The 19,957-nt window shown below is 37.6% G+C and overlaps 1 protein-coding gene across 2 annotated transcripts in view; it reads right to left on the minus strand.

Annotated features, from left to right (window-relative positions):
* The window catches only part of LOC150106272 (actin-binding LIM protein 2-like), a 614,582-nt gene that overhangs the window by 442,734 nt on the left and 151,891 nt on the right, over positions 1-19,957 (minus strand). For both annotated transcript variants that reach the window (XM_090392297.1, XM_090392298.1), the window contains exon 4: positions 18,506-18,627. In XM_090392297.1, the coding sequence (XP_090248423.1) occupies positions 18,506-18,627 (122 nt within the window). The remainder of the gene's footprint in view (positions 1-18,505; positions 18,628-19,957) is intronic.

Genomic DNA, 19,957 nt, shown 5'->3' on the forward strand with positions numbered 1-19,957 from the left:
CTCGGTTTTCGGCAAGATAAGTACTTTGGTTTTCTTTTGTTTGTTTTTCACTTTAATTTATTTTACTGGTGCTAGTGGTGGTTTCGTCCCCATTAACACTGGTTTCTTTTAATAAATATTAGGATTGCTGGTAGTGCAGTTAGTATCTGCATTATGGGATTACTTTTAGCAGCATCACGGCCACCATTTATAGTAGCTCAAACAAACATTTGCTGGTGGTGTAGAATTATTTCTGTACCAGGGGATTATTTTATTCTCAGTCTTATGACTGAAAGTCTTTTTTCTTCCAATTAAATGCAGAGGTTATAGTCTTTTCCCACTTGAGATCATGGTACCAATTCCTCCAAGGGTGTGAACTCTAGGAATTGAAATTCCCAGATGTGAAGAAGCGAGATGGATAACTAAGGTTTTAAAAGAGATAGTCGGTGCAAACAAGATTTATTCTTCCTTCCCTTATGGTGGAGGGAAATATTTAATTGTAATTAAAGATGTGGAAACAAGAGACAAACTATTACAAGGTTTTACTTTCGAAGGCAGCACAGTTATTCCTGTAATGGTCGGGAGCCAGGTAAAAACAGCAAAAATCGAAAGATTTCCGATGGAATATATAGAGAATAGTAATGAAATTCTTATACAGACATTTTCGAAATGGGATAAGATTAGTAATATACGAAAGGGTTTGTCAAGTGAAGATCCAAATTGGTTTTCTGGTGATGTCACCTTCACGATGGATATGAAGACAACCATACCAAATTTTGTCAACATCGGTACAACCCGAGTTATGGTAAACTATCCTGAAGTACAACGTCAATGCCTACGTTGCAGTTCATATGATCACTCAGGTGGTAACTGTCCCAAATCTAAATGTTTCTATTGCATGGGGATCAGACATGTCGCTAATCAGTGCCTCAAACCTGTCAGAAATGTGAAAGTTCCAAACACCGCGTAAACACCTGTCCTTTTAGAACTTTCGCAGAAAGAGTGGGAGCTTCTTTAGAGCCAATTAGAACACCATATATATATCAGACAGGCATAATGAAGAGTTATCAGATCTTCCAATTCAGCCTAGTAAAGACGGCGCTTTAAGCAAACTACACTTGGTAAAATCACAAAAAGTGTGGGACCAAATCAGTTAGACATTAGTCCCAAAATTCCAGATCTGCAGGAGCAACTTTTCTAGTCAAATACTGATGGAAGATCAGTTGAAATTACCAATAATGAACTAAACAACAACTGAACAGGTACACAATGTAATGCAAAAACATTCAACTGTTCTACAAGGAGAAACTGGAGAAGAAACAGAAAAGCAAGTAAGACAATTGAAAGAACTTAATATGCAGACAAGATCATCAAAAAGGAAACACAAATTAATAAAAAAAATTGAAGATAAACAAAAAAAATTTAAAAAAAAGAACTACAAGTGCTATCAGATGTTAAACTCTTTCACACTGAATCCCACAGGTGTGCTGAATTAGGAGTGGGATGTGGAGCACATCACTCAGCCTACTCCAGATATTTTAGGAGACTGAAGGGGGTTCCTGGTGGTGTGAAATCACCAGATGTTAAAGTTGACTGGAAGGTCATACCTGGAAGGTTATGGTATGCTGTCCTTCATGACAGGTCCTATCTCCTAGGGTAGCCACAATGTCTTACTAGGTGACCAAACAGGATGTTGTTGTTGTTGATGTGTGTCCCTAGATCTGGGATGTTAGTACGTAGATGGTAAAAGATTGGTAGTGAAAATGTTTATGAATATGTACCAGTTATTGCTTCCCCAGATGTTACAGAACCCAAAGAATGGAGCTGTAAAATCTGGCAAAGCTGGTTGTAGTACACTGTGGCAAGTTCTGTTTTGGATCCTTGGTGAGCTATAATTCCAAAGAGGCAGAAACTTGAACTCCAAGTAATACCAAACAAGACAGTCGTTGGATTGCAGTATCCTGTTCAGATGGAAAGCAGATGGATTGATGGAATTACTCAAGTATCCTATTTCGAGGAAAGCCCCCAAGCTTCCCTTTAGGCGGAAGGATCTTGGTATTGCCTTCCTTGTGTGTAAATTGCCTCAGGAGAAAACTTTACGTGTTTCCTGCACAGCCAGTTACCTTGAACTTCTGAGATATCTGTGATAATGACGACATATTGGTAGGCTGGGCATACAATGGTCTTGATTACTGTTGCCCAGGAGGAAAGTGACAGCAGTCCAATCTTCCAATCTTCCTCGAGGCTGTCTTAGCAATGAGGCTTATCCAATAGTGTGTCAGGATCTGATTGCTGTTGTGAAATGCCTATATGTGACCGGAGAAAATATTTTCTAAGGTCACATACAGACAGGAGAAAAAAAAATGCTTGTAAGTTCTGTCCTTCATACTAGTTTTACTATTATTGAACCGCCCCCGTTTTTCTAAGGGTGGGCCTATGTAGGATATATGCTAACTAGCGATATCTTACACATTTTTAAACTTTTAGTGACAGCTGATTTCGAAAATATAAATAAATAAAAAGGAAAGGATAACTTTCAGTTTTTATTATATGTGTAAAAATTTCACTAAACATATAATCCTAATACTTTATTTCTTTTAATTAGTAATTTCTTCAGTAACCTTTTATTATTATGTAACACCTCCAGGGAATCCAAAGACTCATCGAGGGAGCAGTGTGCCAACAGCATCGAACGATTGATCCCCTTCCAACTACTAACCGTCAAACTTGATTAACTTTTTGCATGAGCCATTAGTAGTAGAGGCTCTACCAACTTTTATTATATGAAAGAAATCTTTGTATAATAGTTTTACAGCCTGTTGCTGTTTAATTATGATATTTATTGGTATCAGACATGTAAAAGGGTCAGACCTGGAATTTAGTTTTATTTCTGTAATGTAAAAAATTTGAGAAAAAAATACTGACTTCCAGATAAAGATTTCATGCCAGTAGAGAACTACGGTCTTGTTTACACTTTTACACAAGCGATTTTGTTTTTGTTTTACCGCTGTTAATTGCCAAGCCAGGCAGTAGTGCACTTGTGCAAAGTTTGTATTTCTGAATAGGAAGTTTAATATACAGTCATACCATGATCATGTAACTTGTTAGGTTCCAGATCACTGATGTATAATGAATTAAGGCTTGTTATAAATGCATGTAATTGTTTAATAGCATTTTTAAGCAGTCGTATACAATATTCTGCATAAGTAAACGTGAATAATTTTCGCCGAAATGCTTTACGAATAACATGGTAGTATTACTAACAACGACCCTTATTTTTAACACAGCAATGCAAGGTATTTTTTTTTTTTTTTTTTTTTAAATCTTCGCACTGAAATGCAGTGCTACATACTATGGTCTACCAGAGCAATAGGCCAGAAAGACTGAAGCCAAAATACATCAAGATCTATCCTACGCTGGTACGAGGTATTCTAGAAGTCATTTGTTGGTGACAAATCCAGGCCACCAGTGTGTCTTGCAAAGCTCTAAATGACAAGATTTTAATGTCTGCCAAAGTAATGCTTATAGAAGTCAAGTCTTTGTAACTCTCACTGCACTACACACCATGAAGGGAGATGGTAACACTAGTGAAATCAGGAGCTGCCCCAAACTCCTCTTCAAGCTGTCGAGCAAGATCTATATTCTGTCCATAATATGAGATATTGTTTCTATGACTGACAACAAGTGGGTGCACAGTTCCCACTATCTGTGCATCAATAAGCCAAACTCTTTCATCCTTCTTTGCAATTAAATCGGGCTTTCTAATAGTAGCTGTAGTCCTATTGTGTGGTTCAACCACCACAGTCTCCTAACCTTTATTTTTCAACCGGTTATTTAATATGGAGACCATGGCATCATGCCGCTTCACCCGAATACCATGAGTTTGAAAACAACATTGGGCAATATGAGAAAGGATTTCACTGTAACGGCAACCTACCCTACAACTTATGTCACCTCTACAGCCGTGGGTTGAGAGGACCCTCGTGGGCAGGGCATTGACCCTAGACCTGATTAAGTCAATAAATTCGTAACCAGATAGGAGTCTAGTACCTTCCTGTACCCATTGATGCTGGGGAGGAACTAGATTAGATCCATAAAGTGATGCCCCATCAACAGAGCTAAATAGCTGAGTAGCCCATTTCTTATGCTCTGCTGATGCAGTCTCTATCAGCTGATCTTGATACTTGGTCCACCCTATAGTATGCCAAAGGTCTTCCTGGATAATAGGACAATGAAATGCATCTCTGCAAATTTAAGAAGTGGATATTTCTAATTTCTTAATTCTTTTATAATGGAGGCGTGGGATAAGCCAGCAGAGGGAAGAGATACCAAGTCCGCCATCCTTCACCATGGCATAAAAATAGGCAACAGTATGACAAGATTTTAATGTCTGCCAAAGTAATGCTTATAGAAGTCAAGTCTTTGTAACTCTCACTGCACTACACACCATGAAGGGAGATGGTAACACTAGTGAAATCAGGAGCTGCCCCAAACTAAAGGAACATCTAAAGGAAGCCTAAACCGCAAACGAACGGCAGAGCAAATAGCCCTATCCATACGGAACAGTACTGAGACATAGGTATGCCCGAGTATCTAGTTATGATAGTACCTAGAGAACAAATAATTTGAAAGGAGGAAAAGCCTTAGCTGAGGTTTGAGAGGAGCTTTTCTTAAAGATGATAAAGCATTTTCTAAAGAAAATAGAATAGAAGACTGTCTTCGGTGTAAGAAGATATCAAGGTATCTCCATTCCTACAGGACAGTAAGGCAATGCAATGGCCTATCGTGCAAGAAAAACTCAAGATTTTCGACCTTTAGTTTCTTGTCACGGTCCGAAGGGACAAGTGCTAATGAGTAGGACTTCTCTACATTTATGGTAAGACCTCTAACATGAAAGAAGTCGACTGTCCAGTCAAGTAACCAATATGGTTAGGTAGAAAACGAAGAAACTCATCAATGATGTAGTTGAAGAAAAGTGGAGATAGAGGGTCACCGCGAGCTGGGGGAATAGAAGTCACACAGGCCCCAATATTAATAGTAAGAGAATTATTAGAGTATAACTCTAAAATATATGAAAGAAAAGAAGCTGGATAGCCTGCAATAGATAGTGCTCTTAAAATAGCAGGAAGAGAAACTCTATCAAAGGTTTCCTGAAGGTCCAGAAAAGCCATAAACAAAGGCTTAAGACATCAGAGGGAATCGGAAAGGTGGGCGGAAAGAATATAGATGTTCTCAGCACAGCCATCCAAAGGGACAAAGGCTCTCTGCCGAAAGTCGTGTTAGATACACTTTTGCAGTCTAACTGCAGGCTAACACTTTATGATAAAGTCGAAGAAGAACAGGAGAAACTGTAATAGGCCTGTAATCTGCAACACTACTAGCTGTATCCTTCTTTGGGATAAATATAGTTCGTGAATTCCATAAATAAGGTGGAATAACTTTAGTTGATAGGAAAAAAACTGTAATAGGCTTGTAATCTGTAGCACTACTAGCAGTATCCTTCGTTGGGATAAATATAGTTCTTGAATTCCATAAATAAGGTGGAATAACTTTAGTTGATAGGGAAAAAACTGTGATAGGCCTGTAATCTGTAGCACTACTAGCAGTATCCTTCTTGGCTAATATTTTTTGGAATAAATATAGTTCTTGAATTCCATAAATAAGGTGAAATAACTTTAGTTGATAGAAAAATGTTCAGAAGATCTTGAAGGATCTGAATGGGCACTTTCCTTAAATGTCACACTGGAAAGCCATCAGGGCCAGAAGCTGAATTACTAGGAGGTAAAGCTGATACAATTTTTTCATGTGAGAATAAATGGCTGATTCAGGGACAGACCCAAGCACAAAAAGCTGGGCTTGATCAGGTAAATGCAGTGGTGGAGTGAGGAAGACAGTACTCCAAAACTCCACAAAATCTTTGTGTTAACTTTGGAGGGAGGTGATGTCCCACCTAGTATAGCCTTTACACACATCCCACGATTCTTTACACTCTAAGTCCAACAGTAGAAGTAAAGATTACATTCAGGACAGATAAAATTATGAATGATGAATAAGTTTTGGCAGCCTATCTCAATATATTTGATACACCACCATTACTAAATTTAATCATTTTAATCTTTTCTATCTAATGTACATAGGTTTACACATCTTTTTATTTTCATCTACTTCTATTTTTATATTCTTTTTTTTTTTCATTTTGTTCCTGTTATTTTAGTTATCTGCGATTATTAACGACAATAAAATGAAATAGTTATAAACTGTATATAATTCACAGCAAATACGAAAACAAGGGTAGCAAGCAACATCATGGTAAATATACTCAAATCACTTAAAAAAAATAATAAAGGAGCCATACAGCTTCATTTCGGAGATGCAAAATTACATAGGAAAAGTGGATATCAAAGATCCAACATTATTTCAAAGCTCGTAGAATCTTATGAAAGCTTCATAAAATTTGACCTGAGAGCTTACAAGAACACAATCCTCGGCATTGCGCCCATATGTTCGCCTTTCATTAGTGCATTTTTTAAGGTTTCACTGGCCTGACAGCTCTCTCGAACTGGTTAATTCTCTTCAGAGACCACTATATAAGTAAAGAGCCTGATCCAAAAACCAGTCGATTCCCTAAATCACTCTAAACTCAATGAGTGATCCAAAGAATCATTTAACTCAGCAATGGTTCTACTCAGTGACAGGCTCACTCTACCACCAAGCAGAACTGCTTATGTTCCAAGGAAAGATATTCACCAAAGTTGCCCTGATAGAGTCCATCCCAGCAAACACCAATCTACTAAAGAGCTCTCCCAAGACAGAAACTTTAAGAGAGCAAAAACACTCATTCAGTGCTAAAGAAATCAAATCTCAGAGAAATGTATTTCTCGTGAGTGAACTCCTGGTAGCTGAGTAAAAGTAATTAATTTAAAAAAAAAAAAAAGAAAAAAAAAGAGCCATTTCGGTTATGTAAATTAATAGGAAAAGTGGATATTAAAGTCCCGCGCGGTTAGCCTAGTGGCTTTGCGCTTCGCAACCATATGCCTGGGGAAGGAGTGTCCTAGGTTCGATTCCCGTCCACGACATGAGGAGCTTAAGGATCTTCCTCAGCCATAGCCAAGTTAGCCGGTCTTGGGCGTGGGCAGCAGGGTTTTTTCCGCCAGTTTATCTGGGGTTTTTCATCCCGCAAGCAGGCAAACCGGCCCCGTGAACACACAGGTTACAGTCATAAAATACTCACGGCAAGGAAGGCAACGGGAAACCACCTTGCTCATAATCATCTCTCCCTAGAATGGTAGCATATAGCTACTCTCCCCGGCCGCATGGCAGATGGGAACCAGAAGAAGGATATTAAAGATCCAACATCATTTCAAAGCTGAATGTTTGTAGAAACTTGTGAAATGTTCATAAAATTCGACCTGAGAGCTTAGAGAATACAATCCTCAGAGGAACACATAGGGATGTATCTCCAGAATCTGTTGCTATATACAGCACCAAAGGTGAGGATCTTCTCACTCACCTAAATCACAGGAAGTGATTTAGGTGAGTGAGAATATTTCACAGGAAATGAAACGTTTCCAGGTCATGGAGAAACCTCCGTGACCTGGAAACATCCACAATCTCATGTGTACAAAAAACAAACAAACTTAGAACTGTTCCCATTGTCCAAAAAGTCATGGCCACAGAATTCTGGGATTGCCAAGGTGTTCTGTTGGTGGACTTCTTCCTGAAGGAAGGAAGAAGCAATGCAGAGCTTTACTGTGCATCATTAGACAAACTGAAAGCCAAAATTCTACTCGTGAGTGGTTGCACTGTAATCGTTGGGAAACTCTGCCACATTCCCTCCCCACCACACACACACACACACACATACACACCTACAGCCCATACTTATCACTTTCAGACTTCCATTTGTTTGGCCCACACAAGAAACACCTTTCCAAAAGGCATTTCACTATGGATGAGGAAGTTCATCAGGCAGTGTGATGTTGGTTACTGGATGTGGGCATGGAATTCTTCAGTACTGATATTGATAGATCTATCAAGTGCATCAATAAATTTGGAGACTGTGGAAAAGTAGTGCATGTTTACTTATTTCTTGTGTATAATTTCAACTTCCTATTATTAAATAAATATCCTCAAGAAAAAAAAAAAAGTGTTACCTTACTTTTCAGAAATCCCTCATACAAATAAAATAGTAGTGGTCCAAGCAGAGAGCCTTGCTGCACACCACTAGTCACCTGCTTTCTCCTGGATTCCTCTGCTCCATTTACTAAGTTTTGGTATCTGTTCATCAGCCACCCTTGTATCCACATCACTAATTTCATATCCATCCCAATTAGCTACCCACTGACACTGCAAAATCCAGCAGTGTCAGTGGGTAGCTATTCCCTTTATCCAACTCAGCTGTCAATCTGTATAAAAAAGTTAGCAAATCACTAAGACATGACATCTTTCACAAAGCATGCTGTACCTCACAGAGTATCATATTCTTATCCACCCATTCCAGAATTCTCTTTTTGACCAACTTTTCCAGCACTTTTACATCACTCCTGAAATACTGACTGATCTATAATTTGTTACCACAGACTTAGTTATTTTGCAAGGAGAGCAAGTTATTTTGCTCTCCTTCCACTCTCTTGGGACTTTGCCAGAGATGAGACTTAAATTAAACAGCTGGTCAAAGGCATCACCAGTTCCTCTGCACATTCTTTTAAAACCTGAGCTGATATCCCATTGAATCCCACAGCTGTATTTGTATTCAGATTTTGTAATATCTTAAGTACCTCCAGTTCATTAACCTCTGTTCTGACATCAGTCCCTTTCACCTCTGGCATAATAATATCTTCTCTTGGATGATATAGACTTGTAGAAGTAAGGAGATTCTTGTTCCATTGTATAGGGCTTTGATTAGGCCACACATGGATTACTGTGCACAGATTTGGTCACCTGGTTTTCAAAAGTACGAGAGATGTTAGAAAGGTCCAGAAGCAACTGACTAAGGCAGTTTCTGATGTCTGGAATGTTGAATATGAGGTTTCACAGCATTTCTTTTTTTGCAGCTCATACTTAATGATACTACTCATCCATCCAACTCCTACCTGATTTACCCACTTGAACTTGAGTATACAGTGTGATGTTGCTTCCTCCAGATACTACTTGACCATACCCCATGCTCTGTGAACATCGTTCCATTGCAGATTTTTATGCCATGGTACCACTTCAAGCTGCTCCCAAATGTATCATAATCACCTGCCTTGTAGTTCCACATATGTTTGTTTGTCATATCCCCACGTGCCCTTGAGGGTACAGAGGTCTGACATACGTCAGTTTACAGGCTGAAGTTAACTCTGTGAGAATGGCCAGTCCTGAGCAGAGTGCCAGCAGCATCGAACGATTGTTCTCCTTCCAACTACTAACCGCGCTCAGACTTGCTTAACTTGCGTGAGCCATTTGTAGCAGAGATTCTACCAATCGACTAACCTTTGCTGGCAGTTCCACATATACCCCCTTCTTAACTGGAATTTCCATGTTTTGCTATCTCCCAAATCAAGAACACATGATCATTTTTTTCAATTGGAGGCAGAGTAGCAACCTTAGTTATGTACAGGTCTTCTGATCCTATAACAAGATTCAACACTCTTGCATCTCTGAGTCCTCTCCATCACAATCTGTTTCAAGTAATTATCTCTCAGCAAGTGTATAAATTCCATTTCCTTCCTGTCGTGTGATTTTTTCTCCTTCCAGTTTATGTCTCTGAAGTTGAAATCCTCATAATAATTATTTGACTTGCACTCATTGTACTAATCTGCTGATTCATGTTTTCCACATCATCCCTGGCACCCCCTTCTCCCCGGCCTCTAGCAGTACCAATTTTGTTCTATCTCACACCAGACTGACTCAGAAAAACTGTTATCTGCCCAACTGACTCCTACTTTTGTTGGCTATAATTCATCTGCTATCATCAGCAGTACCCTACCCCTATACTATCCACTCTATTCTCCCTGAAAATAATAAATCCATCATATTACATCCCGATAACTATGTCATCTGCTGTTAGCCAAATCTCACTAATGCCTATAACTTTTGGTAGGGTTGCACTGACCAGTGCCAAAAACTCCTCCCTCTTATTCCTGATGCTTCTAGCATTAGTATATAGAAACTGCAGCATCCTCTAAGATCCCCTAGTTACCTTTACATCCTGAATTGACTAACTCCATTTGATATTATTGCCTGAGAGACTAGATTCCACATTTTTTCATTCACACACTCATATGGGCGAGTAGGCAGATGCACACTAGCCTGCATCTGCCCTAATATTTTAGTTTTCCTGACTTTATACGCCTGCACTCAGGAAACAAAGCTCTCTTTAGTCACCTGAGTCAGAATTCATTTAAGTGCAGCCCATCAGCGTTGCACAAATCTTTCTGACCATCAAACTTCATCAAAATCATCAACAAATTCAAAGTAGACATCATAAGGGTCAAATGCAATAAGCTTGCCTCCTAGTCATAACTGTGAATGGGTTTTAGGCACGGCTCAATGATCTTTTCAAATAAGAGAGAGAACAGACCTCCCACGATGAGTCCTTTGACTCTATGGAGGTCAGATATTAAAAATAATAATAAGAAGAAGAATAATAGGGGTGCTCAAGGGTCAAAGCTGTATAACTGAGAGGAGACCTCCACATAGCTTTAAAGGAATGTGGAGAACTGACCAGGGCTTCTGACCTAATGTTCAATCCTCACCTTCTCATGGTGCATTTAACAGACCAAATTGTATTCTTATTTGCTTAAACCACAATATTAAATGATGGTACAACATGATAGAATTTCACGCCAGCTGGGGCGTTGCCCAATTAAACTAGGCCCCCATTGTTTTCGCAAGGGAACCAGGGTAAACAGCGAAAAGTCAGCTACTGGAACAAATCCTAAAACGCACCCCAACTCAATATTACTAGAGTTCAAGATCGGTACTATCAACATAAGAAGCCTGAATGGCAAAGCTGAGGAATTGGATAAGTACCAGATCGACATAATAGGGGTGACTGAAACAAAAAAGACAAAAACTGGAGAGATCTTTCTCAGTAATAAATAAAAATGTTATAGTCAAGCAATGACAATCAAGGAAAAGAAGGAGTAGCCATAGTATTCAAAACTAAATACGAGGCTAATCTTCTTGAATGGCAGGCAATTTCAAGTAGAGTAATGTGGGCAAATATAAGAATGGGGAAATGGACAATGAGATTTATTTGTGCAGATGGTCCTACAGTAGGTTCTGCTAAGATAGAAGAAGAGGAGTTTTTTGAGGCTTTAGAGAAAGCAGCTGACACAATGAAAAATAAAAAGTTGGTCCTTGTTGGGAATCTAAATAGCAGACTAGTAAATGATTTTCAGACATACAAAAATATTTTGGGAAAATTTGGAGAAAAGAGCAAAGCTAATAATAATGGCAAATACTTGTTGGATTTCTGCTCACAACATGGACTAGTTATTACTAACACCATGTTCCAACATAAAAATGTGCACAAATTCACATGGAGAGAAAACACAAGGAATAAGAAAGTCTCATTGACTATGTTGATAGTGATGTTTTCTCTCTGGTGCAGGACACTAGAGTGTACAGAGATTTGAAATTGGAAGTGATCACCATTTAGTCTTGAGCAGGATAAAATTGAATTTCACATTGAAAAGAAGAGCATATAAAAAATTTTAAAGAGAATAAAAGTTGATCAGCTCTCAGATGTGAACTGTAGACTAAAATGCACAAACATAATTCAAGAAAAAAATGAAAGAGTTTGAGAACAGGAATCAAACCTTGGAGATTCGGTGACAAGCTCTGAAGAAAACATTGATCGATTCAGCCAGAGAGGCATGTGGTGAGGTTGATTGCAAGGATAGAAAAATCAGAACTCCATGGTGGACACAGGAAGTTAAAGAGGAGAGGCAGTGAAGGAAAAGAAGAAAGCATATCAAAAGTTCCTGTCAAATAAGTCAGCTTGTGCTCTTAGAGAATACAGAGACAAATGTAAGAAAGTTAAACACGGTGTAAAATTAGCAAAACAAAAGCCATGGAAGACTTTGGTAAGAACATAGAAAATAAATATCCAGAAGGTGGCAAGATATTCTGGAGGTTGTTGAAGAAGCTCAGAAATGGAGGAAAGAGTGCTGTTAAAGGAATTAGAGATGATAAAAGATGATATTGAAAACTGGAAAAAAAGATACCCCTGAAGTACGGAGTACTTAGTTCGAAAAACTGCTAAGTGAAACTAGCAGTGTTGACAGCACATCGATAAAATCACTGACCAGGCAAGCAATCCAGAATACATATCCATACTTGAAGTAGAAAAAAAACCCATCAAAAGTCTGAAATGTGGAACGGCAGCTGGAGTAGATGATATTTGAACAGAAATGTTCAAGTATGGAGGTATAAAAGTCTTACAGTGGCTGCACTTTAAGTTCAGAGGGCCTGGCAAAGGGACGAATTCCAGATGATTGGAGTAGAGCTCTCACAGTACCATATAAAAAAAAAAAAAAAAAAAAAAAGAGAGAAATAAAACTGAATGTGAGAATTAAGAGGTATTTCTCTACTGAGTGTTCCTGGTAAGATTTATGCCAGTATACTTTAGAAATGATTGAGAAGGACTGTGGAAGAGAAGCTTGGTGAAGAACAAGCTGGATTCAGGCCAAATAGAGGCTGTCAGGATCAGATTTTCACTTTACAACAAATATTTGAGAAATCATGGGAATATAACAAGGATATTCGTATTTATGTTTTGTAGATCTGGAAAAGGCATATGAAAATGTGCCAAGAGAGAAGCTATTCAAAATGCTATAGTTGTATCAGTGGGGCATTATATCAAGCAATACTTAGTCTTTATTTGAATTGCAAGTCAGCGGTTAGAATTGAAGAAAGTACAGTAAAATAGTTTAACATTAAATCTGGTATCAGACAAGGATGCACATTATCACTTCTGTTATTCATTATCTATATGATCACATTATGAAGGAAAGTGGTATTAAACCTGATATCAAAATTGGAGATGATAATCTCAGCTCTTTGCTTTATGCAGATGATGTTATACTTCTAAATAAATCCGCTACAAGTCTGCAAGATTCCTGACTAAATTTAATAACTGTTGTAACAGATATGGTATGAAGGTCAGCAATAACAAGACAAAGACAATGAAAATAGGCAGAAGCATTGAAAATATCAACTGTGTTGTGAATTTGAGTACCTATAGAACAAGTAAAACATTTCAGCTACTTAGGCACGATTTTTAGTAAAGATGGCAAATTAAATATGGAAATAGACAACAGAATCAACAAAGCTGGTATGGTAGGAAGTCAACTGAATAAATGTATATGGAATAAGAGAGAAATTAGCCAAAACACTAAATTAGCTATATACAAGACATTGTTCAAATCAATTTTAACTTATAGATCTGAGAGCTGGGTTAGAAATAAACCACTTGACCAAAGACTAGAGACCGCAGATATGAGAGTCCTGAGAAAGATTAGGGGTGTGAACAGATGGCATCAATGGCAATATCATATTAAAAACAGGGATATCATGAAATAACTTGACATTGTTAGCATCCAAGAATGTGTTAGTAGAGCTAATCTCAGGTGGTATGGTCACTTAAACAGAATGGGAGAGGAAAGATTAGCAAAACAAGTGTTCTCTGCCAGGTTGGCAGGAAAAAGACCCAGAGAAAGATCAAAGATATAGGTGGATTGATACAGTAAAAAGTGTCCTAGAAGATAGAAATATAAGATCTGACAATGTTGAAGCTTTGACAGGTAATAGATTGATTTGGAGGAAAATTGTAGATAGGAAGTTTGTAATGATGTAAATTTTTCATGTAGTATTATCATATCCCTTGAGGGTAAATGTCGGGAATTTGATGATGATGATAATAATAATAATAACAATAATTTCTTTGCCTCTTTTTTCACGATATGATTATTGGCTGCAGCCAAAGAATCGATACAATCCTTACTGGACTAAGGGCCTTTATTCCACATTCCACTACAAACCAAACCTCTATCTCTGATTTTCTAAAACATGTGTCATGTGACTACAGTCCAAGATTAAAAAAAAAAAAAAAAAAAACACTCAGCCTATATTCAATAGCTCAAGTCAAAAACTACAGCTTCTCGCTCTGCCTACACTACAGCCAGAAGCACGTAATAAAATCAATGTAATATAATGTAATAAAATCAACAAATTCAAAGACAGACTTCCTAATGGTCAAATGCAATAAACTTGCCTCCTGGCCAAGTGACAGTCCAGCCTTCTGATCTCTTCACTAAGGCTATTGAGTTTAATTCTACCCTTCCATGTTTCTCTCTCTCTCTCTCTCTCTCTCTCTCTCTCATATCCCATTGGTACCATGGTAATATCACCCATCAGTCTCTTTTCCTCCAACTCTTTATACACAACCAAAGCAAATCACCATCTACAATACCATGAATTACAATATCCCTGATCTGATCTATCATCAGAAGGTCATCAGAAAAAAATTCAGAGTAGTTTCAGTACTGCTGTCTTGATCCAGATGATGTCCATCCAGTTATGCTAAAAACATGTGCTGCAGAATTAACACTCATCCTGTATTGCCTATATATGTTGTCATACTCATCTAGCATCTTCTGAAAAGCATGGAAGCAAGCCATTATTCAGCCCATCAGTAAAAAAGGGGAGATAAAAGTCAGCCATTAGCTATTGTCCCATTATCCTCACCTCAGTACACTTGAAAGTGAAGGAGAAGGTCATCAATAACCAGTTTCTTTAGATACCTACGGACACATCAATTAATTAGGGATCATCAGTATGTATTCTGGCATTCTCTTCAACAACAAACCCCCCCTTTCTAACTATACCCACCTTTGGATATAAGTGATGGAAAGATTTGGAGAAACTCATCTGGTTGCTCTTGATGTTTCCAAATCACCCATGTTCTTCCTCCTCTGTATTAATGATCTTCTCTTGAATTTCAAATCCTATCCATAGGTTTTAATTAGGATAATAGCACTCCTCATTCCTCTTCATTTGAGATACCCTGTTGTACTCAAATGATTCAAGGATCTTCCATAACCAATGTCTAAAACACTGATCATTGTTTCAGACATTAGTCTAAAACAGTAGGATGAAGATAACCTAGTAAATTTCAGCTATCAAAACACAGTATTATCTTATTACCTAGAATAAAAATTCAAATTCATTCGCTTTTACTTTTAATAATGTTCAGATTTCCTGTCGGGATGACTCTCACACCTAGCTTATTCTAGGATCCAAATTCTATCACATCCACAGCATTCTTATTCTATCATATCCCTAGTTTCTTCATGTTCAAAACAACTTAGTGTTATTTTTCATTTGAACATCTTCTTACTTCTAAAACTATTTCTCTCTTGCTGAATCCTAACACTTTATATATCCCAAATCTGAGCTTATCTCTTACCTCTGTTCTTTGGAATAGCCACCCCTGTAATGCTTTTCCAAATGAACACAACCCACAGATTTTCAAAAACTTGTTCAATTTTTTCTTTGTCGTTTACTACCTGCTCTTACACACACACACACACATATTGCATTAAATTCAACAAGCCAAAGCCAACTGTTCTTTCTGCTGCAACATGAATAGCACAATTCTAATGCCTAGCAATATGCAAACAGTAGGTACAACTGCTTTGTGAGTTGCTAAACTTTTGTGAGCAAATGCACTTATGTGTGAAAATTCCAATATTTTATCAGGGTTTGTTTAGGAAATATGTCCTATTGTTTCTGATAGTGATTTTACTGGACTTTTTGCATTTCTAAGAACTAACCTGAATAATTTTCTTAATACTGTAATCTTTGTCAAGTTCAAAGAATTATTTTAATTATTACTACTGCATTAAAAAAAAATTTTTTTTAAATATATATATATACACACACAAATTTATAATACACATGTGATATATTAATATTATATTATTATTATTATTATTATTATAGAGGAGCCTGTGTAGCTCAGTGGATGTGGCGTTTGCACACCACGGTGCTTGACCGCACGAAGGAAGACTTGATTTCGCGTCTAGTCAGCGACTAGAGGAAATTTTTCTAACCCTTTTTTCGACTGGTTCCCGAGTTAGTCAATCTCTGCCACGGGCAAGCAGGTTTTTCCTCCCGGAAACTCGGGTTTTTCGTCCTGTAAACTCAAGAAATTCAACCATAGAACCCACATTATTTCAGACATTAAATATATTGTGTTAGGGACCACAAGATGGCGGCACATTTGAGCTGACTCTCTTCACTGAGTACCGCTTAATTAGTGATAGCCTTGGGCCATCTATCTCTGATTGGTACCAGTGGAGATTGAACTGCCCACTCAGTCTCCAAAAATTAGATAGGGCTAAATGGCCTCGCCTACTCCCTGTATATGGGAATAAAAAGGCGTTAGCTGGGTTTTTTTTTTTTTTATTATTATTATTATTATTATTATCCAATCCCCTCCCCCCAACGGAGTCTAAGACTCGTTATGGGAGATGAGCTGTTTGTCATACAAACAGCTCATCATATCGTACCTTACATTCCAATTCTCTAAATGTATTCTCTGTTCTGAAAGTAGGATGCCTGCAGACATAACACTCCTTACTAATGTTTATGCCTCTGTTATACCACACCTCCTCATCCTCTTCCTATCCACTAGACTCTGTAAATTTCATCTTTTCAACCTTTCTTCATATGCAACATTCCAGAAATTACGTCAGTGAATCACCTCTGGACAATTTCCAATATCTCTTCATCCTTTTGAAAACCAGGTAACCAAATCTATGCACAGTAAACTGCATGTTGACTAATCAAGGCCTTTTACAATGGAAACAGAATCTTCTTACTTCTAAAAGTCAGTGTTTTCTGCATCGTTGCCAGAATTTGTTGTTTTCCTCACAATTTTGACAATGTGTCCTAATAGATATTTATCCACCATCACCCCAAGATATCGCATTTTTTCCACTTCCAACAATATCCCAATAAACTTTATATCCTAACTTTGTTTTCCAAATGTTAGAACCTTACATTTTGGAACATTGAACTGGCATGCCCATTCACACAGTCTGTTCAAGTCCTCTTGTAAGGTGACAACATCTGCTCTACTCTTATAGTTCTTTCCAACTTTGCATCATCAGTTGTTTGCATCTGCAAACAACTGAATGTCCCTATTCAAATCTTCCCCAATATCTTTATCATACAGGTTGAACAGCATTGGCCCTAAAACAGACCCCTGAGGCACATCACTAGTGACTTTCCTCTTCTCGGATACTGTTGAGACAGCTAATCGCCAATCCAATGCACTAGTCTAATATCCAACCCCATCCCCTCTAGTTTGACTATCAACTTATCATGCAGTAATCTATCAAAAGCTTTTGCAAAGTCTAAGTATACTACTGTGCATCCATCTCCCACATCCAATGCTGCTGTCACCTTATCGTAATAAGTAAGTAGATTACTAAAACATGGACCTCCCTTTAGTAAATCTGTGCTATCCATAAAAGATAATACTACTGTTGTGAACCCAATTCTGGATCCTGGTTCTCACTAACCCTTCTCCAATAACACCTGATACACACACACACACAGATTGGCCTATAATTTGATGCCCAAGTTTTGTCACTTCCCTTATGAAGCAGGTAAAATCTTGCCTTCTTTCCACTCCTTTGGAACTTGATCCAGTGTGAGACTCATATTAAAGAAATATGTCAAGACAGATGTCAACTCTGTGGCATATTCTCTCAAAATATGTGGTGTACTCAATTTTGCATATACCTCTTGCTCATTCACAGTCAATCTCTCCAACTCCCCATGATGTCATATATTCACAAGGATGAAAGACTTTTATAAACTGCTAATTTAATATCTCAACTATATCCTCTGCAGCAGTTGTTCTTATAACATTTTCTCCAATCAGCATCATCCTACTATAATCATTTCCACCTCCCCCATTTTTTTGCAGGCTACATATGAAAAAAGCTTCCTGAAGATTTTATTTGGCTTCGTTAGCAAACTCTTGCTCATACTGCACCTTTGTTACCCGCTGAGTCATCCTCCTTGCAAGTTTTCTTTATACTCCTCATGGAATTGATTATTACCTCATCTTATGTTGCTTCTATAATGCTTTCTTTCTCTGTACTGTATGCTTAATCTCTTCATTCCTCCATTTAACATTCTAATCTATTTAACCTTCAGACTTGGAATACATTTAGACATTGTTTCTACTAGACAGTTTCTTGAACAGCACCAAAGCAGCATTGATCTCCTTTCCACCCAACTCCTCATTCCATGCTACAGCTGCAAGTTGTCTCCTGAGCTTCTCATATTTTTATTAAACTAGTAACTATTAATTAAATCTAAGTACATGAAATGTGATGGAATTAGGCATGTGATCAAGTGAAATAAAAACAAGCAATGTTTTTTTTTTTCTTTAAGAATAAAGAAATACTATTCTTTAATTTAAAGCACAATCAGCATATTCCATGTTATTAATACATACTTCTTGCAGGTCCTCCAGGTGAATCAGGAGTTTGGGTGGTGACTACAGGTATTTGGATGCATTTCATACAAAGACATTCTTTTCCAGTAAATGTTACTTTCTCACCACTTGGAAATGGTTGCCTAAAATTTGTTTTCCATTAGTATGCTGACATTTCTGATTACAGTTTTTATTGATAAATTATCTTTTCAAAAGTATCTGCATCTTAATTAAACTGTTAAAAAATTTAAAGATCAAAATCTTATGTATTTTGTAGCTGAGAGAATATGAAAGTTTTTCACTTTTTATAAATTAAATTAAAAGATTGCCAAGAAATTATATTCTTGTTTAATCCTTTACCAAATGTAAGCAAACGAAGTTTGCAAGTGAAGTATCTTCACAACTGGGTTACTTGTATATAGAGGATAGTGACTTTACAATTAATTGCCTTAGTATCTCATAGTGCAAAGCACCCCCCCCCCTTTCAGACATGCATTATGAGAAGGGTCACTACCAGAAAAGTTTCAACCTTTATTGAGGTGAAAAAGTAAAGGGTGTTCATCACAGGCTTAGGATAGTTAATATAGGGGTGCAAGAGAGCCTGAATAGTATTAGGAGAAAGATAAGATAGATGGATAGATAAGATAGATAGATAGTATGAGAGAGAGAGAGAGAGAGAGAAGTCCTCTGCTCTTTTATATCATCATCATATAGCCAAAGCTATCATTGTTTTTTACTTTTTCACCAGTCTGCAGCTAAACAAAACACCAATTGAAACTAAAGGCAAAGATGGCTAATACCCAGATGTTCAGCCTTATCTAATTTAACTACCTTGAGTTGGCCTACTCTGCCTGGGAGTGCTCTCCATTGATCCCTGCAATTGACCATAAGAGTAGGTCAGTTTTTTAATTCTGCTGCTGATTCTAAAAAAAATGTCTTTCAAATTTGTACTTTTTTGTGATGGAGGACAGTAGTTTTTTTTTTCGTTTTTTTCCCCATTTGATTCTCTGCAAGGTATCCAAGGTATGGTCAGCAAGTCCTGACTGACCATAATCTGTATGTTACGTGCTGGGAGAAACTCATGTTAGAAGCTTAATGAAGCATATGGTTGCATAAAATTTCCCAAAATATGGGATACACTACTACTTTGAGATATCAGTTCACATCCTAGACTGCCAACAGGTGCCCACAGAGAATGCTCCACTTAGTTAGGAATCTAGTCTTTTATCCATGTCTGTTTCACTCACTTAGTTCTGTGTTGCCTTTGTGTATGTGTGTTACATCTCATATTGTGCTTCCTGATGATGTCTCAGTGACTGAGACAAAATATTGGAACAATTAAATAATATTTTAATCCTTTCTCAGTACCGTTTGACTCCATTAAGCTTCTAACATGACTGACTGACCATGCCTATAGTGACAGATGTATTTTTTTTATGTTCTTCTAGGCAGATGGTAAAGCAGATGAGGGTA

The sequence above is a fragment of the Typopeltis vanoorti genome, chromosome 5 (assembly GCF_054136105.1).
Source record: "Typopeltis vanoorti isolate ZY-2024b chromosome 5, IOZ_Tvanoo_1.0, whole genome shotgun sequence".
NCBI classification, from domain to species: domain Eukaryota; kingdom Metazoa; phylum Arthropoda; class Arachnida; order Uropygi; family Thelyphonidae; genus Typopeltis; species Typopeltis vanoorti.